This window comes from Phascolarctos cinereus, unplaced genomic scaffold (genome assembly GCF_003287225.1).
Source record: "Phascolarctos cinereus isolate Bilbo 61053 unplaced genomic scaffold, phaCin_HiC Scaffold_726;HRSCAF=1367, whole genome shotgun sequence".
Taxonomy (NCBI): domain Eukaryota; kingdom Metazoa; phylum Chordata; class Mammalia; order Diprotodontia; family Phascolarctidae; genus Phascolarctos; species Phascolarctos cinereus.
The window spans coordinates 103,992,619-104,014,059 of NW_027556098.1; the positions used below are offsets into that span (position 1 = coordinate 103,992,619).

Below are 21,441 nucleotides of genomic sequence, written 5' to 3' on the forward strand. Positions count from 1 at the left end.
TTGTTCTGATTTTCTAAGGAGGGAAGAGAGCGGGACCTGAAAACTAGAAACAATTATCAAAGAATGGTTTGTGAGTATTGATAAGAGGAAACAATGAGTTCTGAAAACCAGCATGGATTTATCAAATTATTTATCAAATCATGCCAGATTAACCCTATTTCCTTTTTTCTATAAGATAATTAGCCTCATAAGGGCATTGAATACTGACTGTTATGCTTGTAAACAGGACAGAGAGGTGGGCTATTAAATAGATTGTTGTTGTTGTTGTTCAGTGGCTTTTTTAGTCATGTCCAACTCTTCATGATCCCATTTGGGGTTTTCTTGGTAAAGATACTGGAACGGTTTGCCATTTTCTTCTCCAATTCATTTTACAGATGAGGAACTGAGGCAGCCAAGATTAAGTGACTTGTCCAGGGTCAGCTAGCTAGTAAGTGTCCGAGGCCACATTTGAACCTAGGAAGATGACTGACTGTTCCTGACTCAAGGCCTGGTGCTATATCTACTGTGCCACCTAGCTGTCCTAGGGATAAGATAATTGTCTTCAAATATTCATGTGGAAGTGGGATTAGATACATTCTTCCTGGCACCAGAATGCAAATCAGGAGCAATGGGTTGAAGTGGTAGAGAGGCAGATTTTGATTTGATGTAAGGAAAAACTATCCCCAAGTGGATTAGGCTGTCTCAAGGGGGGTGAGGATTTCTCCTCCTTAGAGGTTTTCAAGGAGAAGCATTCTGATTGCTTCTCAGGGATGCTCTAGAGGGGGTTTGGGTAAGGTGTTGGACTAAGTGGTACCTTCTGACTCTGAGAGTCTGTGATCTTTTGTGTTGCGCTTGTTCTTCAGACTTATGTGACCATGATCAGTTATGTGACTTTTTTAATAATACTTTTGATGTGATAGTTTGGTGGTTTTAATTTTTCTAAATTTCATTATTATGAACTAAACAAACATCAGCAATCATGAACACTTCCATATACAAAGAACAGAAAAAGAGGATCATACATGAAGCCACAAGTGTCTGCTATCCACAGCTTGTTTTTTCATTTAAAGATATATTAAATTTAAGTTGGTAATTCCAAAACTATCCCTTATGTTCTCTTCTGTGTATTTTTGTAATGTTTCATTGGCAATATTTTCTTTTTTTTTTCCCCACCACTTTTAATTCCCCCATAGTGATTTTGCTAATACCGTTCTCTCTCCTCTCAAAATTAAAGCCCTCTCTTAGATCAAATAAGTATATTATTGGAAAATAAATCCATAAATTGGCTGTGTCTGAAAATTTGTGTGTTGTTTTGCACTTCTACTCCATCATCTCTCTATTGAGAATTGGAAAATAGAATTCATCATCTGTATTCTGGAGTTATGATTGGTCATTACATTGATCAGAATTTTTACGACTTTCCAAATTGTTTTCCTTCACAGTACCATAGTTGAATAAATTGTTTTCTGTGTTCTATTCACCTCACACTTCTTTAGGTTATATAAGTCCTCGTATGTTTCTCTGAATCTATCCTTTTCATCTTTTCTTAAAGTGCAATAATATTCCATTACTTTTATGTAATTCAGCCATTACTCAGTTAATGAATACCCATTTTGTTTCCACTTCTTTGCTACAGTGAAAAAGTGCTAATTTAAATATTTTCATGCATATGGGTTCTTTGCCTCTTTCTTTGCTGTCTTTGGGAGCCTGTACATAGAATAGTCTAGATCACTACCTAATAGAGGCACTGCTGGGATGCTGGGTATGCATACTTTACTGAATTTGGTAGCCTGACTCCCACTTACTTCCTAGAATGGTTGGATCACTTCAGAGCTCCACCAATAGTGCGTTAGTATGCTTGTCCTCTCATACCCATCTCCTATGATTGTTATTTTCCAATTTTGTCATCTTTGCCAATATGAGAGGTGAGGTACAACTTCAGAGTTGTTCTGATGGGCATTTCTCTTGTCAGTGATTTGGAACTTTTTTCATATGGTTGTTCACAACCTTTTTTTCTTCTGTTCATATCCTTTGGCTGTTTATCTGTTGTTCTTATATATTTGTATCAATTCCCTATGTATCTTGCATATCAAGATATCAGATTGCTTCAAGATATTTCCTAGTTAAGTGTTTCCTTTCTAGTAATTATGTCACTGATTTGTGTGTGTGTGTGTGTGCAGAAGATTTTTAATTTTTTGATATCAAAATTGTTAAATTTATCTCCTGTGATCCTCTCTATTATCTGATTGGTCAAAAACTCTTCTGTCTGAAGTTGTAAAAGGTCCTTTCTCTTTCCCTGGCCCTCTAATGTATTTATGATATGAACTTTTGTATTTAAGTCATGTGTCTCTTTGGAATGTGAAATGTTGGTCTGACCCTAATTTTTGCTCATTTATGTGAGCTTATATTGGCTGTCGTGGTACGTGTGATACTTTTACCTAGTGCCTGCAGAGTTCCAGCCTGTTTTCTGGAACTCTTCCTGGATTTGTTGGTGTGACCCATTTTTCAGTGGTTGCTGGCTTTTTGTGCAGTTCTGGACTGGCTTACTTGTGTTTCTCTTTGCTTTTCTTTGTCTTGGCACTATCCAGGGCCTTTCTTAGATATTTTCTAGGATGTGTGGGAGAGTAAAGTTCTTTTATAACTTTTCATGTTGCTATATTCTCATGTTGACAGAAGTTTGTTTGACTTCTTTGCACATAATATTTCCTGGTAAGATATTAGTAACCTAATAAATTATGAGATTTTTCTAGCTATCCAAAAAGTTATTTTGATATCAGCTCTATGCTGAATTATCAAACATGACTATATAGCAAATATTGGCCAAGACTGGATTATACCTTATACTTTATTCCCTTGTGATGGAAGGAACAGGTTAGACAAGGTATCATCCATTTTGATGTAACTGAGTAAACTACATAGAGTGGTTGATAAACTTGTTGGAGTAGCCAAAATTACTGAGTAAATGTTAAAGGCATCAGATGTTTTTGCTTGATCGGTTTGTATAGAGCATGGTATTGTTCCTTATACACTTCCTGTGTTTGGAATGGGGGAAGAATATCCATTCTGCTATATCCTATTATATAAATTCATATTGCTGGACTGGAAGGACCCATTCAAAATTTTTGTTCAGTGGCTGATACAGGGAAATATTGCTTCTATAAAAAGAAGTGTAGGTAGGCATCTAAGCAATATTTCCCCATTTTTCTCAAAAATATCAGTTTGAAAGATTCACTATCCTTTGTTGCTATAATCTTACGGCATTGAGTTACCTTAAAAATTGAAGTGAAGGCCAAGTTTTCATGCCCTGGCCTTGACTCTGTGTTTTATAGAGTTTCATTCCTAGAGAACTGTTTGTTTAAGGAACATTGAAATTTTTTATTTTTATCTGATGAAAATGGATGCATTTACACAGCTTGGAGGTGGCAGAAGGAAGAGTATAAAAGAAAGCAGGCAGAAGGATCAACTTTTAAGTTTACTTTTACAAAAAATATTAAATAACAGAACAGAATTTGGAAGTGAAAATAAAGCAGGAAAAAATTGCACATACAAGAACAAATGGATAATTAAGAACTATTCCTCAATAGATAAGTGGACAAAAGACATGGTTTTCAAAAGAATTGCTAACCATCACAATAAAATTTCTAACAATAAGAGGAGTGCGAATGGATACAACTCTGAGATTTTAGTTTACACCTATCAAATTAGAAAATATGATAAAAGATAGAGATAGTGTCAGAAGAGTTGTGGGAAGACAGGCATACTAATACACTCTTGGTGGAACTGTGAAATGATGCACTTGTTCTGGAAAACAATTTGGAATTATGGAAGAAAAATGACTGAACTGTTCTTACCTTTTGACCCAGTGATCCCAAGATTGAGCATGAACTCCAGAAAGGTCAAAGACAGAAAGAAAGGTCTCACATTTGCCAAAATGTTCATAGCCACATGTCTTGTGGTAGCCCCTCCAAAAAAGGAAAAAAGTGTGTGGCCATTTATTGGGCAGTGGATGAACAAATTGTGGTATATGAAAAACTGTCATATAGTAAAAAGTGAATATGAGAGATACATGGGAATACATATGATGCAGAATAAGATACACAGGGGCTATTATAAGGAAATTAAAACAACATTAAAAGGTTAGCTGAACTTGGATTAAGGATAATGACCATTATTGGTTCCTGAGGGCAGATGATGAAACATATCTTCTTCCTCTTGGTATAGAGAAGTGAAGGATGATGGGGACCAAATGTACAATCTGTCAGATGTGGTTTGTGTCAATCAGTTAGTCAGCAGGCATTTATTTTAAGTGCTTATTTTCTGTTGTGCCAGCCATAGTGCCAAGGATACAAAGGAAGGCAAAATCAGCTCCTTCCTTCAGGGACTTTACATTCTAATGGGGGAGACAACATGTAAATAGCTAGTTACATAGAAGATATATGTACAGAACACGTGAAAGGTAATCTCAGTGGAGAAAATGTTGGAGTGGGGGACTAGGAAGTGCCTACTGTGAAGGGTGGGATTTGAGTTAAGTTTTGAAGGAAGCCAGGGAAGCTAATAGGCAGAGGTGAGGGACTGAACATTCCATTCAGTGCAAAAGTACAGATAGGGTAGATGGAGTGTTTGAGTTGCTATAAGTAGGCCAATGTAGCTGGACCTTAGAGCATGTGAAGGAGAGTAAAATCTAAGAGGACTGGAAAAATGCGGAGAGGCCAGATGTTGAAGAGCTTTACAAGCCAAATAGAAGAGTTTATATTTGATCCTGGAGGTAATAAAGAGCACTGAAACCTCATTGGGCTGGGGATGGTGACATAGGCATATGCTTTAGAAAAATTATCTTGGTTGTTGAGCAGAGGATGGACTGGAATAGGGACAATCTTTAGCAGGAAGACCAGTTAGAAACTTATTATGCTAGTCAAGGCAAAAGGTGATAATGAGGCCCTGAAGAAGGTTGGCAGCTATGTGAGTGGAGTGAAGGGAATGCATACAAGAGATGTTGATAGAAACTGCAAGACTTGGCAAATGATGGATTGTGTGGGTTGAGTGAGAAGAGCTGAGGTAACATTGAGGTTGTTAACTGGGGTTACTAAGGGAGGATGGTGCTCTGGATGATAATAGGGAAGTTTTGTATCATTTGGTTTCACTGCATTACTTTTATTTGTTACATGGGAGGGTACTAATGAGTGGGACAGAGGGAGGGCTAGGACAGAGATTTTGGCATATGTTTGTAGCATAAAAAACCCAAAAGGCATCAATAAAACCTTTTCTGTTTAAAATTTTTAAAAGTTTTATTTATTTATTTCATTTTTTGTTATATTTTAAGTTTTGAATTGTCTCTCTCTCTCTCCCTCCCTCCCAACCCCACATTAGAGAAGGTCAACATTTGATATAGCTATATATGTGAAACCATACAATGCATATGTTCACATATCATTTTTTTTCTGGAGGTGGATGGCATTTTCCTTCATAAGTCCTTCGTAATTGATTTGAATGATCATATTACTCAGAATAACAATCATTCACAATTATTCTTTGAACAATATTGTTACTGTGTACTACATTTTCTTGTTTCTGCTCATTTCACTGCATTATTTCATGTAAGTCTTACCATGTTTTTCTGAAGCCAACCTGCTCATCATTTCTTACAGTACAATGGTATGCTATCATGATCATAAATCACAACTTATTCAGCCATTGCCCAGTTGATAGGTATCCCCTTACTTTCCAGTTCTTTGCCGCTGCCAAGAGAACTAATATAAATATTTTAAAACATATAGGTTCTTTTCCTTTTTCCCTGATCACCTTGGGAAACACACCTCATAGTGGTGTTGCTGGGTCAAAGGTTATACACAGTTTTTTATAACTCTTTGGGCATAATTCCAAATTGCTCTCCGAAATGGTTGAAATGTTTTTATTTTTAAAGAAAGTCAGTCAATAAATATCTTTTCAGTGCCTATTCTGTCCCAGGCAATTTTACATTTGTTAAATGCAAAGCTTATAAAGCAAATTGAAAGTTAGTAACAGTCATTAGAATGATATTTTTAAATTGTAAAACAATTTTTATTCAGTTTTGAAGTTTCATAATATATATTCCTGAATCTATCTAATTATACATGTTTTCTGTGTTTAGATGTAGTTTCTACCCCTTGGAATGTTGAAACTGGTGGTGATCAACTAAGAACTATGACCTACACTATAGTTCTCAACAATCCACTTACTGGAAAGTTCACTGCAGCCACTGAAAAGCAGGTATAGTATGGCTGATGATTCAGTATTTCAAGAGAATTGTGGTTGTGGAGAAATGGCTAGATATTGTGCTGTGAACATCTATGGTGAATCATCAAGCTTTTGGGACCATTTAGCTCTAAGAATTCTCAATGCATCTTGAATTACAGTGTAGAATGCCATATTTGCTATTAGATGCTGTTGCCATCAGTGGTATTCCCTAATTCTTTTTTTTTTAATGGTGGTGGGCAGGTGGTATAAGAAAAAATATTTGTCGCGTAAAAACAAACGGCAACATTGAAGGAGTTTAATAATTGCTTTTTGATTAAGAGTTTGATTTGTAGAGTTCCAGGCTTCAACTTTACTTTAAAAATTAGACAACTAGTTGCAGTCTGTGTTTTATTTAAATTATACACAATCCTCAAATAATTCTAAATTCAGTTAATTTTATAATTCCAGAATATATCAGGAGTACTTTAGAGGCCCCAAGGAATGATGATAATAACAATAATAATGTTATTACTACTACTAATAGCAATAGCATTTATATAACTCCAAGGTTTCCAAAGCACTCTACAAATATTATCTCATTTGATACAACAGTCCTGGGTGGTTGTTGTTCAATTATTTCAGTCATGTCAGATTCTTTATGATTCTGTTTGGGGTTTTCTTGGCACATACTGGACTGGTTTGTCATTTCCTTCTTCATCTCATTTTACAAATGAGGAAACTGAGGCAAACTTGGTTAAGTGACTTGCCCAGGAGTCACACAGCTACTAAGTCACAGCTACTTAGGAAGGTGAGTCTTCCTGACTTTAGGCCCAGCACCCTTTCTTCTGTGCCACCTAGAAGCCCCATAATCCTAGGAGGTAAGAACTATTATTATCATCCCCATTTTATAGATGAGGAAAGTAAGGCAGAAGAATTTGAGTGACTTGACTAGAGTCACACAGCTAGGAAGTGTCTGAGGCTGACTGTGAATTCCTCTTCCCGACTCCAGGCCTGGCACTCCATCTACTGAGCCATCTCACTGCTTCTAAGCTGTCTTTTAAAGATCATAGAATTTTAAAGTTGGAAGGAACCTTATTGATTACCCATTCCAACCACTACCCTAAAATAGTAGCAGCTGCTAAAGTTGCCAACCCAGGAGGGTGTCAAAGTGGCATGGAGGGTGCTTTCAAGGAGCCAGGTAGCCAGATGCCTGCAATAACAAGGGTGAAAGGAGTTGGCTTTTCAAAATTAGGATTGTGTGCCTTAAATTAAATCTCCTTTCTCTGTGACCAGCAAGAGAGCAAGGTCTTTTCCAGTGGTACTATAATACTTTGAACTATCTATGCAGAATTAATTGAACAATGTGTGTATTCATCTGCAAATAGACAGGAGACACCTTTGCAAATTCAAATTAATTCCTGCCATCAGTGGTTTTATTTTCCAACAGAATTTTTATTAAGTGACTACCATGTGCTAGGCATTGAGCATACAATAAAAAACCATGCGAAAGTTGGGGCAGCTAGGTGGTGCAGCAGATAGAGCTCTGGCCTTGGAGTCAGGAGGACTGAGTTCAAATCCAGCCTCAGATACTTGACATTTACTAGCTGTGTGACCCTGGGCAAGTCATTTAACCCTGACTGCCTCACCAAAAAAGAAAAAAAGCCAAACAATATGGTTTTTGCCCTCAGATTTTTACAGTTTAGTCTCAGGATATAAGATATGCACAAATAACTTTAATACAAGTTAATTTTTAATACAATTTAATACAATATATGCATTGTGAAGTCAATGGAAAAAGTCTCTGGGTAACATGCATGTTTTGGTAATTTTTAGTAATTTGGTCATTTTTCTCTTTTATTTTTTTTTGTCATTGTTAAATATGGGGTAGGGGAAAGGAGCTCTGGTCAATGAATAAGAGACATGCAGAAGAGATGTGGTTCAGACTAGGAGAGCTTGTCAAACAATTCTTTTCATGAATTGGAGTTTTGAAAACCTAAGCGTGCCAGTCTGAGGTCTGGTTAGGGGAAAGTATTTTTTTTCTTGTTTATTTTAATCGCCAGAAGGTTAAATTTTGAAAGTAGGGTACTTGCTTTCTTAAATTGACTGAACTTTTTTCACGTCATTGAAACATGAAATAATGTAAATAGTTATCTATGTGAAAGATAATTACAATTCAAACTTAGCACTTTAATGTTTGTAAAACATTTTACATGGGAGGTAGATACTGTTGGTATTAAGGTATACTTTACAGTTGAAGAAACGGAGCTCCAGAGTTTAAGTGACTTGTTCATACATAGTAACACAGTTCATGTGAAGTGAGAAACAGGTTTTGAAACTAGCTTTTCTTGATTTCAAGGCCAGTTCCCTGCTGCAACAGTTATATCATGAAACACAATAAAATGTTTCACAAGAAAACAGGGCAAGTTATTTGCGTAGGTCACTTTTTATTGAAATAAGTCATCCTGTTTGGAGATGAGTTTAAGTAAGGTTTTTCTGACTATTTACAAATAGTCAGTGGACTGTTGCATTTCTCTGAAAAAGGGTCATATCATATAGATTCTGTGATTCATAAGACCTGGAAAATGCCTTTTTCAGTCTTCATACTATGAGTATCTTCCTCAGAAGCCAACAAATGATTAACAAATGATTGTTGGAATTAAGAGTTTAAGTATGAGATTTAGCTCTGGAGTGAGTACTATATACATACATACTTACATACATATATTTACATTTATATGCATACATATGTGCATATATGTATACATATACAGACACATACACATTGTGTGTGTGTGTGTGTATAAATGTTTGCTAATTTTATTTTGATTTATTTTGACAGATACTATATAAAGAAAGTCAGGAAGCACGATTTTACTTGGTGGATGCAGAAGTTGTGACACATGATGTTCCCTATCATGATTATTTTTACACTTTGAACAGATACTGCATCATTCGTTCTTCAAAACAGAAATGCAGGCTAAGGTAAGCCATAGCAGGGGAAAAGTGAAAAATAGTGGAGTATTAGATACAGAGGAGTAGGCCTTCATGTGCTTTGCCCTGTCATGTCTAATTACTGTATCTATTTTCAACTAATTTATTTCCATTAAGCCTCCTTTAAAAGCTTCTGAGAAAATACGTATTTGATTTCTTGTTTGTTTGTTTCAGTGTGTTGATTTTTAGCTTATGATGAAAAGAGTTAGAGAAATTGAGGAAACAGTGTAACTAGAAAAAGAAAATTGGTGAAGAAACAATATTGCATGTTTTTGAAGGGGATAACTATTCTTTCTCACTTGAGTTCTCTTAATCTCATTTAGTGGTTCTCTTTGAATACATATTTATGTGTATCTATAATATAATGTGAATTCTGGACACTTTTTTATAATAATGCTCATTTGTTAATAGTTATTATTAATACGTTGTCATAATCCTCTTTACCGTTCATTAATTGTCTTTTATTCCTTTTTTCCCTATTAGAGTTACTACAGAGTTGAAATATAGAAAACAACCATGGGGCCTTATAAAGTCTGTAATTGAAAAGACCTCTTGGAGCTCATTGGAACAGTATTTCAAACAACTTGGTTTGTACATTATTTGATGTATTTAGTTTGTGAATAGTATTTATTATTCATATTGCTACTGACAATTTTTCCCACCGAGGTGTGGTTGTCAGGGTTGAATATAAGAATTAATGGGATTGGCTCCATTGGAATGCTGTCACCTCTCACTGGTGCTCCACATTCCTGAGGTCCCGAAGGGAGCATGCCATTCTCCTCAGATTCTGTTTACCCACCTACCAATGCTCATTGTACATGTGGATACAGATGGAGTCCAATTCTGCAGGTTTTCTGGGGAGGATTGATGTGTGTGTGACGTTCACATGCTTTAAGTCTGCCTTCAAATATATTGGGATACAATTCATTCAATTATGAATAATTGATGGTAACTCAATTCAGGATTATTTAAGGGTTTAATATCTAACTTGAATATTATTTAGATTCAGTTAACCTTTTGACAAGTTCAATTTTTATTAAGCAAAGCACTGTTAGGTGATAGATAAAACTTGACATAACCCCTTCCCTTATTTTTATTTTTATTTTTTGATATAGATTTATTTATTTTTAGTTTTCAACATGTACTTCCACAAGATTTTGAGTTCCAAATTTTCACCCAATCTCACCCCTCCCCCATCCCAAGATGGCATGCATTCTGAATACCCCTTCCCCTAGTCTGCCCTCTCTTCTGTCTCTCCCCCCACTTCTCTTATCCCGTTCCCCTTCTATTTTCCTGTAGGGCAGGATAGACTTCTGTACCCCATTTCCTGTATTTCTTATTTCCCAGTTGCATGTGAAAACTTTTTATTTAAACATGTGTTTTTAAAACTTTGGGTTCCAAATTTTCTCCCTTCCTCCCTCCCCACCCACCCTCATTGAAAAGGCAAGCAACTCAATATAGGTTATACATGTGCAGTTATGCAAAACACTTCCATAGTAGACATGTTGTGAAAAACTAACTCTCTTAATCCTATCCTGCCCCCCATTTATTCTATTTTTTCTTTCAACCCTGTCCCTCCTCAGAAGTATTTGCTTCTGATTACCCCCTTTCCCAATCTGCCCCTCCTCTCTATCATCCCCCTGCTTTCTTGTCCCCTTCCCCTGCCTATTTTCCTATAGGGTAAGACAGATTTCCATACCCAATTGAATGTGTAAGTTATTCCCTCCTTAAGCCAAATCCTGCGAGAATAAGATTCATTCGTTCCCTCTCACCTTCCCCCATTTTCCCTCCACTGTAAGAGCCTTTTCTTTTCTGTTTTTTTGTGAGATAATTTACCCTGTTCTACCTCTCCCTTTCTTCTTCTCCTAGTATAATCTTCTCTCATCCCTTAATTTTATTCTCCAGATATGACCCCTTAATCTTCAACTCACCCTGTGCCCTCTATCTATCTATCTATCTATCTATCTATCTATCTATCTATCTGTCTGTCTGTCTGTCTGTCTGTCTGTCTGTCTGTCTGTCTGTCTATCTGTCTATCTATCTATCTATATGTCTGTCTGTCTATCTATCTATCTATCTATCTATCTATCTATCTATCTATCTATCTATTTATCTATCTGTCTGTCTAGCTATCTAGCTATATACATACATATAAATTTTCCCCCTCCAACTACCCTAATACTGACAAAGGTCTCATGAGTTATAAATATCATCTTTCCGTGCAGGAATGTGAACAGTTCAACCTTAATAAGTCTCTATGATTTCTCTTTCCTGTTTACCTCTTCATGTTCTACTTGAGTCTTGTGTTTGGAAGTCAAATTTTCTATTCAGCTCTGGTCTGTTCATCAAGAATGCTTAAAAGTCCTCTATTTCACTGAATGACCATTTTTCCCTCTGAAGTATTATACTCAGTTTTGCTGGGTAGGGGATTCTGGGTTGTAATCCTATCTCCTTTGCCTTCCAGAATATTATATGCCTTGCCCTGCAGTCCTTTAATGTAGAAGCTGCTAAATCTTGTGTTATCCTGATTATGTTTCCATAATACTTGAATTGTTTCGTTCTGGCAGCTTGTAATGTTTTCTCCTTGACCTGGGAACTCTGGAATTTGGCTACAATATTCCTAGGAGTTCTCCTTTGGGGATCTCTTTCAGGAAGAGATCAGTGGATTCTTTCAATTTCTATTTTGCCCTCTGGTTCTAAAATATCAGGGCAGTTTTCCTTGATAATTTCTTGAAAGATGATGTCTAGGTTCTTTGGTTAAACATGGGCTTTCAGATAGTCTAATAATTTTTAAATGATCTCTCCTGGATCTATTTTCCAGGTCAGTTGTTTTTCCAGTGAGATGTTTCACATTATTTTCTAATTTTTTATTCTTTTGGATTTGTTTTACAGTGTCTTGATTTCTCATAAAGTCACTAGCTTCCAATTTCTCTATTCTAATTTTTAAGGAAGTATTTTCTTCAGTAATCTTTTGGATTTCCTTTTCCATTTGGCTGATTTTGCTTTTTAGGGCATTCTTCTCCTCATTGGCTTTTTGGACCTCTTTTGCCATTTCAGTTAGGCTACTTTTTAAGGTGTTGTTTTCTTTGGTATTTTTTTGGGTCTCCTTTAGCAAGCTGTTGACTTGTTTTTCATGATTTTCTTGCATCACTCTCATTTCTCTTCCCAGTTTTTCCTCCACTTCTCTTACTTGCTTCTCAAAATCTCTTTTGAGCTCTTCCAAGGCCTGGAACTGATTTATATTTTTCTTGGAGGCTTTGGATGTAGGAGCTTTGACTTTGTGGTCTTCTGGTTGTATGTTTTGATATTCTTTGTCACCAAAGTTAGATAATATAGTCTGACTCTTTTTGTGCTGCTTGCTCATGATCCCAGCCAATTACTTGAGTTTTAAACTCTTTGTTAAGGTAGGAGTCTACTTCCAATGTGGAGGATGTACTGTCCCAAGTTTTGGGGGTTTGTACAACTGTTTTCAAAGATACTTATAGGGACCTGTAAATTTTCAGTTCTTACAGGGTGGTATGATAAGGGAGGTGTTTACTCCTTTCCTGGCCTGTGCTCTGGTCTGTTAGTGACCACAAGCACTCCTTTCTGTCCCGGGACTATGAAGAAGGTTTCCTTTCAATTGCCACTACAAGCTCCACCACAGCAGCACTCCTCCTCGCACCAGTACCCCTGCCCAGAACTGTGACCCAGCTCTAAGCACGGGCAAAGCAAGAGATTCCTACCTCAGCACTGGCAAATAGATCCCTGAAATCCCCCTCTGATCAGCCACTGGATTCTCCCTCAGTCTGTGGGCCAGAAGCTCAGGATGCAGCCACTGCTCCGGGGCCAGTGCCCTGCGCTCTGGAGCTGGTTCTGACCTAGCTCCTCTCTCAGCACCGCAGAAACAGACTTTTCCCACTGACCAGAATTCTAAGTTGTCTTTGGTGTTTGTGGGTTGAGAGGTCTGGAAGCCACCACAGCTGCCTGAGATTCAGTCCTCTGAGGCCTGTTCCAGGTTCACTGGTGCCTGCGTGCCCATGCCACACTGCGCTCTCTGCCTGCCCTGCATGATACACCTTTCTGATCAACCATCCAGGTTGTCTTGGGCTGGAAATTTGCTTCACTCTGTCTTTTTGTGGGTTCTGTTGCTTTAGAATTTGTTTAGAGCCATTTTTTATAGGTATTTGAGGGGTTTGGGGGAGAGCTTAAGCAAGTCACTGCTTTCACTCTGCCATCTTGGTTCCACCCATCACCTGCCTTTAAAGAGCTTACATTTTACTAGAGTTAGGAGAGAGGATATGTACCTAAGGTAGAGTGTGATAAGAGCCAAGTAGAGAGCCAGACACTAACAAAATTTGAGGTGGTAGAGAACACTTTTAGTTGAGGGGATTAGGGCACCATAATGGAGGGGGTGGCCTATAAATTGAGTCTTGGAGGAAGGAGGATTATAAAAGTTAGAGATGAGGAAGGAAGGCATTTCAGAAATGTGGGACTGGCTATGTGAATGCTCAGAGGTGAGAGATAGGGGTTAAGTCCGAGGGGAATAACTCTTATTCTTGTAAATTTGACTCAGTTCCCTATATATTTTAGAGATGAAACCTGTATCAGAGAAACTCGCTGCAAAGATTTTTTTCCCCAAATTTCCTGATTTTTTTCTAATTTTAGCTGCATTGGTTTCAAATTACCCATTTTACTTCTTGTGCACCTCTTCATCTCTTGTTTGGTCATGAATTCTTCCCCTGTTTATAGATCTGACAAATAAATTTTTCTGTGCTCCCCTACTTTGCTTATGATACCTCCCTTTATGTTTAAATCACATACCCATCTTAAATTTATATTGGTATATGGTATGAGATGTTGGTCTATGCTTAGTTTCTCCCAAATTACTTTCCAGTTTTCTGAACAAATAGTGAGCTCTTGTCTCAATATCTAGGTAGCAGAACATTTGTAATCTAATCAGGTGTCATTGCTTGAGAAAATTTTTTGTTCACCCAAGGTAAGTGGACAGCCTGTTTATTTCCATGAGTGGCTTATGACTACTTTAATATTTAATATAGCAATATGGTGGATATGCACTAATGATCCCCATTATTTATTGATACAGGTTATTCTTGCTAGAATGATGAAGGATCATTGTGGGGTCATTGCACTCTTTAAAGCTTTTTATTTGAAGGAAGGACTTAATCCATTACATGGGTTCAAACACAAGGAAAAGTTCAAGGAAGCTGCCATATGTTACTTAATGTGCTTTGTGTTATAGACCAAAAAAGGAGTTTCTATTGCTTTTCAAGTCCCTTCTCTTGAGTCATAGGTTAGTCCTATAAATGTCCATCTGTTAATAAAAAGAAAAAAAACTCTAGGCTTTTTTTCCTTCCTTTCAGAATTAGATCTGTTAATGGAGGAGTCTTTGCCAGAGCAGTCTGTTGAAGATCCTGGAAAACCCAGTGGCTTACGGAGGAGAAGACGGACATATAATCGAAATATGACAGAAATGCTTCCTACACACTCTTCTCCACTCCCCCCAGGGACCATAGGCCCGGACTCCAAGGGAGACATTAAAGGTAGATATTCCAAGGTCAGAAATCTTGTGTTTTGTTATATGAGGCAAAAGGAACCTCTTGATCTAAGATAACTCCAAAAGACTCATGATGGAACATGCTATCCACGTCCAGAAAAAGAACTACAGAGTCTGAATGCAGATCAAAGCGTACTATTTGCTCTCTCTTTTTTTGTTTGTTTCTTCTTCTTCATGGTTTCTGCCATTGGTTCTAATTCTTCTTTACAACATGACTAATGTGAAAAGGCGTTTAATATGAATGTATATGTAGAGCCTGTATCAGATTGCGTGCCATCTTGGGGAGAGGCGAGAGAATTTAGAACTCAAAATCTTATAGAAGTGAATGTTGAAAGCTAAAAATAAATAAATGTTTAAAAAAGAAAGAGAAACCTGTTGAATATGAGAGAGAAAACTAAACTGTGAGAGAGAAGTATAGGTTCTACCTTCCCTATTGTTCTCTGACCTTCAAAGAGTCATTTAATGTCTTTGCTCTTAAATTTCTCCATTTATTAAAAATGTTTTTGCGGGATTTTGCAAGGATTCATTTGTTAGATAATGTTAATAAAACCCTTGGAGTTCCTTGTAAATACTTCCTGCATAACTAAGTGCACTTTAACCCTTGTCTGTATTTATTGTCAGGGTTTTATACTTTATGCATATTTAAAAGATGAGGGAGGCAGCTAGGTGGCACAGTGGATAGAGCACCACCAGCCCTGGAGTCAGGGGGGACCTCAGTTCAAATCAGACTTCAGACATTTGCTAGCTCTCTGACCCTGAGTGAGTCACTTAATTCTGATTGCCTCCAAAAACGGAAACAAACAAACAAACAAACAAAAAAAGATGACGACTGGCCCTGGGCTACACTGGGAAATAGAAGTTTCTCTTTCAGTAGCCTCAGCTTTCCCTATTTGGACCTTTAACTCTTCTTAGTAACACCCATCCTTGTTACCCTGGGGGGATGTTGTCCCCCCAGATCAAATCCTACTTTTAGTTTGAATGATTTCATTAGTCATCTAATCTTAACACTCCCAGGGGTTATTTGTATTTTAATAGAAGACAAAAAGGATTGAGCCAAAGGAATGAATCTTATTATGGCACTGGGAAATTTTGTCATCACATTGCTGCAGGTGGAGGAAACATGAGGGCTGAGGGTAAGGGAGTAAAACTACGGCCTTTCCAGAATCCCCAGGGAACCTTAATATGTAGGCATATTATGGTGACCTGCTGCCTCTATGTAAAGCTCTTGTATATTACATCAAATACCATAACACAAGGATAAAACATTTGTCATTTTAGTGGTACATAAAAGTAGACCATATGTAATTTTGTTAATTGTTCATTTAAATATATTGTATATTATTATAAGAGGGTAAACTTATAGAATTGGATGTTGAGCTTTTCTAATGTGGTCTTTCCTGTGATCTGTAGGAAGGAAGAAAGAAACTGAAAACCGTAACATTGCCATGATTGTGGTGATGAGTGTCTTGTAAGTATTGATTGTTTGACCACAGATTAGATGATTTGTGAAGTATGTTCCTGAGTAGAGGTCCTTTCAGGAGAAGACTTACAACTGATTTGGGAGGTTATAGCTATAAAATTAAATCACCTAACTTTTATCACTCCTACTTCTACCATTAATTTTAATGTAGCTTTTAGACATTGCAGGAAACGCTGTGTTTTAGAAATCAGGTGGTAATGCAGCAAGCATCTCCTTAGAGACAGTAATAAGAAGCTCCCTGTGCTTTAAGGGAGTTTTGTACATATAGGCTGGTGGATTAGTGATAATCCCATTTATACCTTTTCACACTCTATTGCCTAGGCAGTCAGGCTAGATCATGGCATTCTACAAGAATATACTCAATCAGGATCTATTTAACAATTTCTATGGCTTCATTTTAAAGAACAATTATGAGAATGAGGTAGGCAGCATTTTTTCCGTAAATTTTTTTTAGCATAGGCTGGAAGAAAGCAAATATGCTGTCAAAGCATATTTGTGTGTATATGTGTGTGTGTGTGTGTGTGTATGTATGTGTGTATACACACATGTATGTAACATAGTCTGGAGTTGAGTATTCTGCTTTCTGGTCTAGATGAAGTCAGCATTTATAGGATGGATACCTTTGTCTAAATGAAATTAATTAAAACTTAGATAACAGTTCAAACTTATTTTACATGAAAAGTTACTAACAAGTTAAATATGCCACTTTGATTTATCAGCCCTAACATGGCATACAGACTTGTGAAGTGATCTGTTATTATCCACTGTCTTGAGAGAACTGAGGCTAGTAGTGGGTTCCATAATTTAAAAGGCCTTTGGAGAGGGTTAGATAATAATATCACGAATAAAGGATTAAAAAGTAGGATTAGTGAAGAAAGATAAAGAAAAGATAAGAGTTACTATCAGAAATGCTTATATTATATTGAAGTGTTATATAGAAGTTAGTAATACCCTCTTTGCTAAAATAAGATGGAATTAAATTGCATCAGGATTAGATTTAGGAGATATATATATATATCTCTCTCTTAGGCAGTTGGGGTTAAGTGATTTGCCCAGAGTCACACAGCTAGTAAATCAAGTGTTTGGTCTGAGGCTGCATTTGAACTCAGGTCCTCCTGACTTCAGGGCCGGTGCTGTGCCACCTAGCTGCCCCAGGATATATTTTTTTAAACCTACAACTCACAATTTCCTTATTGTAGAGTTGTTAAATAACAAAATGAATTACTCAGTTGTGGAACTTTATTAAAAATCCTTATGTCAGAATACAGATTGAAGCATACTTTATTTGCTTTCTTTTTTTTCTTGAGGGTTTGTTGTTTCTTTTTTTTTTTGGTCTATGTTTTCTTTCACAACATGACTTATGGAAATGTTTTGCATGACTACACATGAATGACCTATATCAAATTGCTTGCTTTCTCAATGAGGGGAGTAGGGGTGGGGAGGGAGGAAGGGAGAGAATTTGGAACTCAGAATTTTAAAAACAAATATTAAAAATTGTTTTTACATGCAACTAGGGAGAAATAAAATACTAAACCAAAAATTAAAAAATAAAATTGTTAAAAATCCTTAGGAAAAGAGTAGATCAGTATAACTGAAATTGATAAAACCTATCGAGCCAATTTTATATTTATGTTAAATATATTTATACTATAGTATATATTATACATAATATATTATATAAATAAATTTATAGTTTATTTATATATATTCAGAATTATTGGAACACAATGGTCTTGTTGATTAAATAGCAGTAGAACTAAGTTATATGTACCATGAAGTGTAATTTTTTAAATAAATGTTATAGATGAACAAAACAATCTTGGATGGTTCATAAACCACGGGATTTCATAGTGTCTCAGATTCATCACTGTTAACTTGAGATCATCCCATTAGACTTGTACGTGGGATATCATAAAATATTAGAGCCAGGAGATGAGGAAACTGGCCTCAGAGAGCTTAGGTAAAGGCAATTAATAAATTTTCCCTGATATGACATACCCTGGAAGTTGTTTCTTCTAAAATATCTCTGAAGATTCATTTATAATATGTCTTTTGTCTTTTTTTCATAAAAATAGAGTTCATAAATCTTAAGGTCATAAATTTAGAACATAAAGGGACCTTTGGGGTTCAGCTCGTCTAGATTTCTCATTTTACAGATTTGGAAACTGAGGCCTAGAGGAGTTTGGTGGTTGTTGTTTTTTTTAATTTGTTCAGTGTTAAGTAATAATAGGATTGGGATTTGAACTCCTGTCTTCTGCCTCAAAATTCAGAGCTTTTCCCGTGGTACTACATGGCCACAGAGTACACAAAAACCAAAATGTACCACAATCCTTTGTTTTTTGTAGTTTGGATTCCTAAGTAAATAGAAATTGACTCTATTGAGTTCACTTTCACAGTTTTGTTGATAGTTTTTGGGTTGGTTTTTTTTTGGTGAGGCAGTGGGGTTAAGTGACTTGCTCAGGGTCACACAGCTAGTAAGCAAGCGTTAAGTGTCTGAGGTCACATTTGAGCTCAGGTCCTCTGACTGCAGGGCTGGTGCTCTATCCACTGTGCTACCTAGCTGCCCCACTTTCACAGTTTTGAATAACAAATACATTTGTGATCTGTTGAATTTCTTTGCTTTGTATTTCTGCCCAAATGTTTGTTGCTAGCTGGCCTTATTCTAGATCTTTTTTTTGGCTAAAAAGTATACTACAGATGTTACTACAAATGTAAGAAGGAGGAGATAACATTATACTGGGGAAAAATTTAGCTTTTAAGAAGATATAATACTAAATGTATTTTGTATGTATTTTTAATGAGGTTAACATTCATTTGAAAGGTTGTTATGGAAACCAACATTATGAGTTTGTTTTAGCTTATGAAATTTTAGATATGATGATACCACGAATATATATTTGGGATAATGCAGCCTGAATAAAAATGCTATGGAAGGTTTAATTTTTCTACTTAAATTTTGGTTTTCACAGGGATACCAAAACTTTACTTCTATTCCAAAGTGATTGTTTCTTGATTACCCACTTGAAGCTATTTCTTTCTTGACCTTGGTTTGTGTTTAAAGTATAATCATCTAATTAAATTGCTTATGATCTGGTTTTCCACCTTACGATCACATCTTCAAGCCAGATCCCACAAGCCCATATGCCTCTCCATCATACCCTCTATAGCAATTGGAATACCATTTTCTGAAGATTTATCTTTAAGGTTATTTTATTCATGTAATTATATTGGTATTATAAAATGACCAAGTCAGCTGGGCTGCTAGCTGGTGCGATGAGTAGAGTGTCAAGACTTGGGAGTCAGGAAGACCTGAGTTCAAATCCAAACAGTTACTTAGGTATTTGACCCTGGGCAAGTCACTTAACCTATCTCAGACTGTTTCTTCAACCGTAAAATGGTGTTAATAATAGCCCCTACTTCATCAAGTTGTTGTGAGGATCAAATAATACATATAAAATGCTTTGCAAACTTTATAGCACTGTATACATGTTAGCTATTATTATTATTATTATTATTACACAAGGATGGAATGAGAGTTTGGATTTACTATGTTTACTTTGCTTTGTGCCTAGTTTGCTGTTGCTGGTCTTGTTGAATGTGACGCTCTTTCTCAAGCTGTCCAAGATAGAGCATGCGGCTCAGTCATTTAATCATCATCTTCACGTCCAGGAAGAAAAGTCTGGAAAGTGAGTAAATCTCTTCATTGAGTTCTTCTTTGACTGCTGCTCATCAGGTTGTTGTTTTTCAGTTGAAGAACATTTTATTCCTCCTTTTAAATAGCATAACATTTATAAGTCTGCTAACTATTCTTTGATGACAAGCCATTTGTGCAAATTCATAAGTGTTGTGCTAAAGAATTGTGGAAATAAAAGATCAGCTGATAAATGCCCTCACTTCAAAAATGGTATCGTTCTTTTAGTTCAGCCTCTGATGCGGTATCAAGAGGAGAAAACACTCAGAAAAGCAAAGATCAGTCTCATCGATTGAGAGGAGTTCTTAGAGACTCCATAACCATGCTCGAGCAGGTAGGCGAGTCTACAGTACCCTTGTCTGTCTTAGTGTGAATTAGTTCTTGTTCTGATGGATAGGTAGCTCATAGAATTATTTTAAAAGTTTAAAAATGAATTTTAATGAATCCAGAAGATTAAAACCAAACACATCGTGATGATGCAGATATACATTTGGAAAAATAAATATTTGCTGAATTTGAGCTTAAAAAAAAAACTACCGAGACAAAATAGATTTAACTAAGCTTCAAGGTACCCTTTAAACAATAGGCAGATCACCATCCTAAGTTAGGTCCATTGTGGGGAAAGTGGGGAAAGTCAGAATGGAGGTGAAGATGCAAAGAAATGAGAGAAAGGGCTGGGTTGATGGTGGATGGAGTAGAAGACAAGCAGTGGGGACTTTGTTGTAAAGCCCCTTAGGTCACAGGTTTAAGTGTTAGCTTTCATGTGGAAGAAAAAGTTAAAAGATTCTAAATATTTAATGTTATCAAAGTTTTTGTGCAAATCTGTTTAATAATTTAAAACTTAAAAAAATTGCCACGAGGATAGGCCCTTTAATCCTGAAGAGAACTATGCTTGCTGAGACAGTTTAAAGAAGAAAAGAAGACCTCTATTCATTCTAGTTATTAATTGAGCAACTGGGCATTGATTGGGAAGCAGGGAGAGGGAGACTTGATGTAGAAATCACAATCCTGCCTTCAGGGAGCTTATAGTTTTGTTGTGGAGACAAGACGCATACAACAGAAACATTTAACTAAGAATACAATAAAGTAAATGTCATGCCAAATTGAATGATGGAGATAACAAGTTTTACAGGAGTTCAGAAGAGGGAGAGGATTCACTGTGGGTTGGAGTGGTTGGAGAAGTTTTCAAAAACTAGGTGGGCTTTGAATTTAGATAGGTGGAGAGAAGGATTAAGTGAAGGTCCATTAGATGGAAACAGTAGTTGGGAAAAAAAACCCAGCTCAGAGGTGGTTATAAGAATGACTTATTTGGAAGACAGTGAGGAAACTATTGCAACTGGCCTGATTTTAGAAATTATTTAGGAAAATTATCCTCTTGCTTTGATTAATGGAATAAAAATTTGGGAGGAGTAGAGTTGGCAGGAGACAACAGCAAGAGACCCTCTGTGGCCTAGCAAAAGGTGGAAAGGTTTATATAGCAATCACCTTGGCACAAATTATGATCATGAAGGACAGATTAAAAATGGATGT

At 36.5% G+C, this 21,441-nt stretch overlaps 1 protein-coding gene across 2 annotated transcripts in view; it reads left to right on the top strand.

The window, feature by feature from the left end:
• The window catches only part of GRAMD1C (GRAM domain containing 1C), a 136,334-nt gene that overhangs the window by 112,911 nt on the left and 1,982 nt on the right, over positions 1-21,441 (top strand). For both annotated transcript variants that reach the window (XM_078146710.1, XM_021007142.2), the window contains 7 exons: positions 6,107-6,225; positions 9,032-9,174; positions 9,667-9,770; positions 14,547-14,726; positions 16,151-16,208; positions 19,793-19,906; positions 20,140-20,245. In XM_078146710.1, coding sequence (XP_078002836.1) covers positions 6,107-6,225; positions 9,032-9,174; positions 9,667-9,770; positions 14,547-14,726; positions 16,151-16,208; positions 19,793-19,906; positions 20,140-20,245 — 824 coding nt within the window. The remainder of the gene's footprint in view (positions 1-6,106; positions 6,226-9,031; positions 9,175-9,666; positions 9,771-14,546; positions 14,727-16,150; positions 16,209-19,792; positions 19,907-20,139; positions 20,246-21,441) is intronic.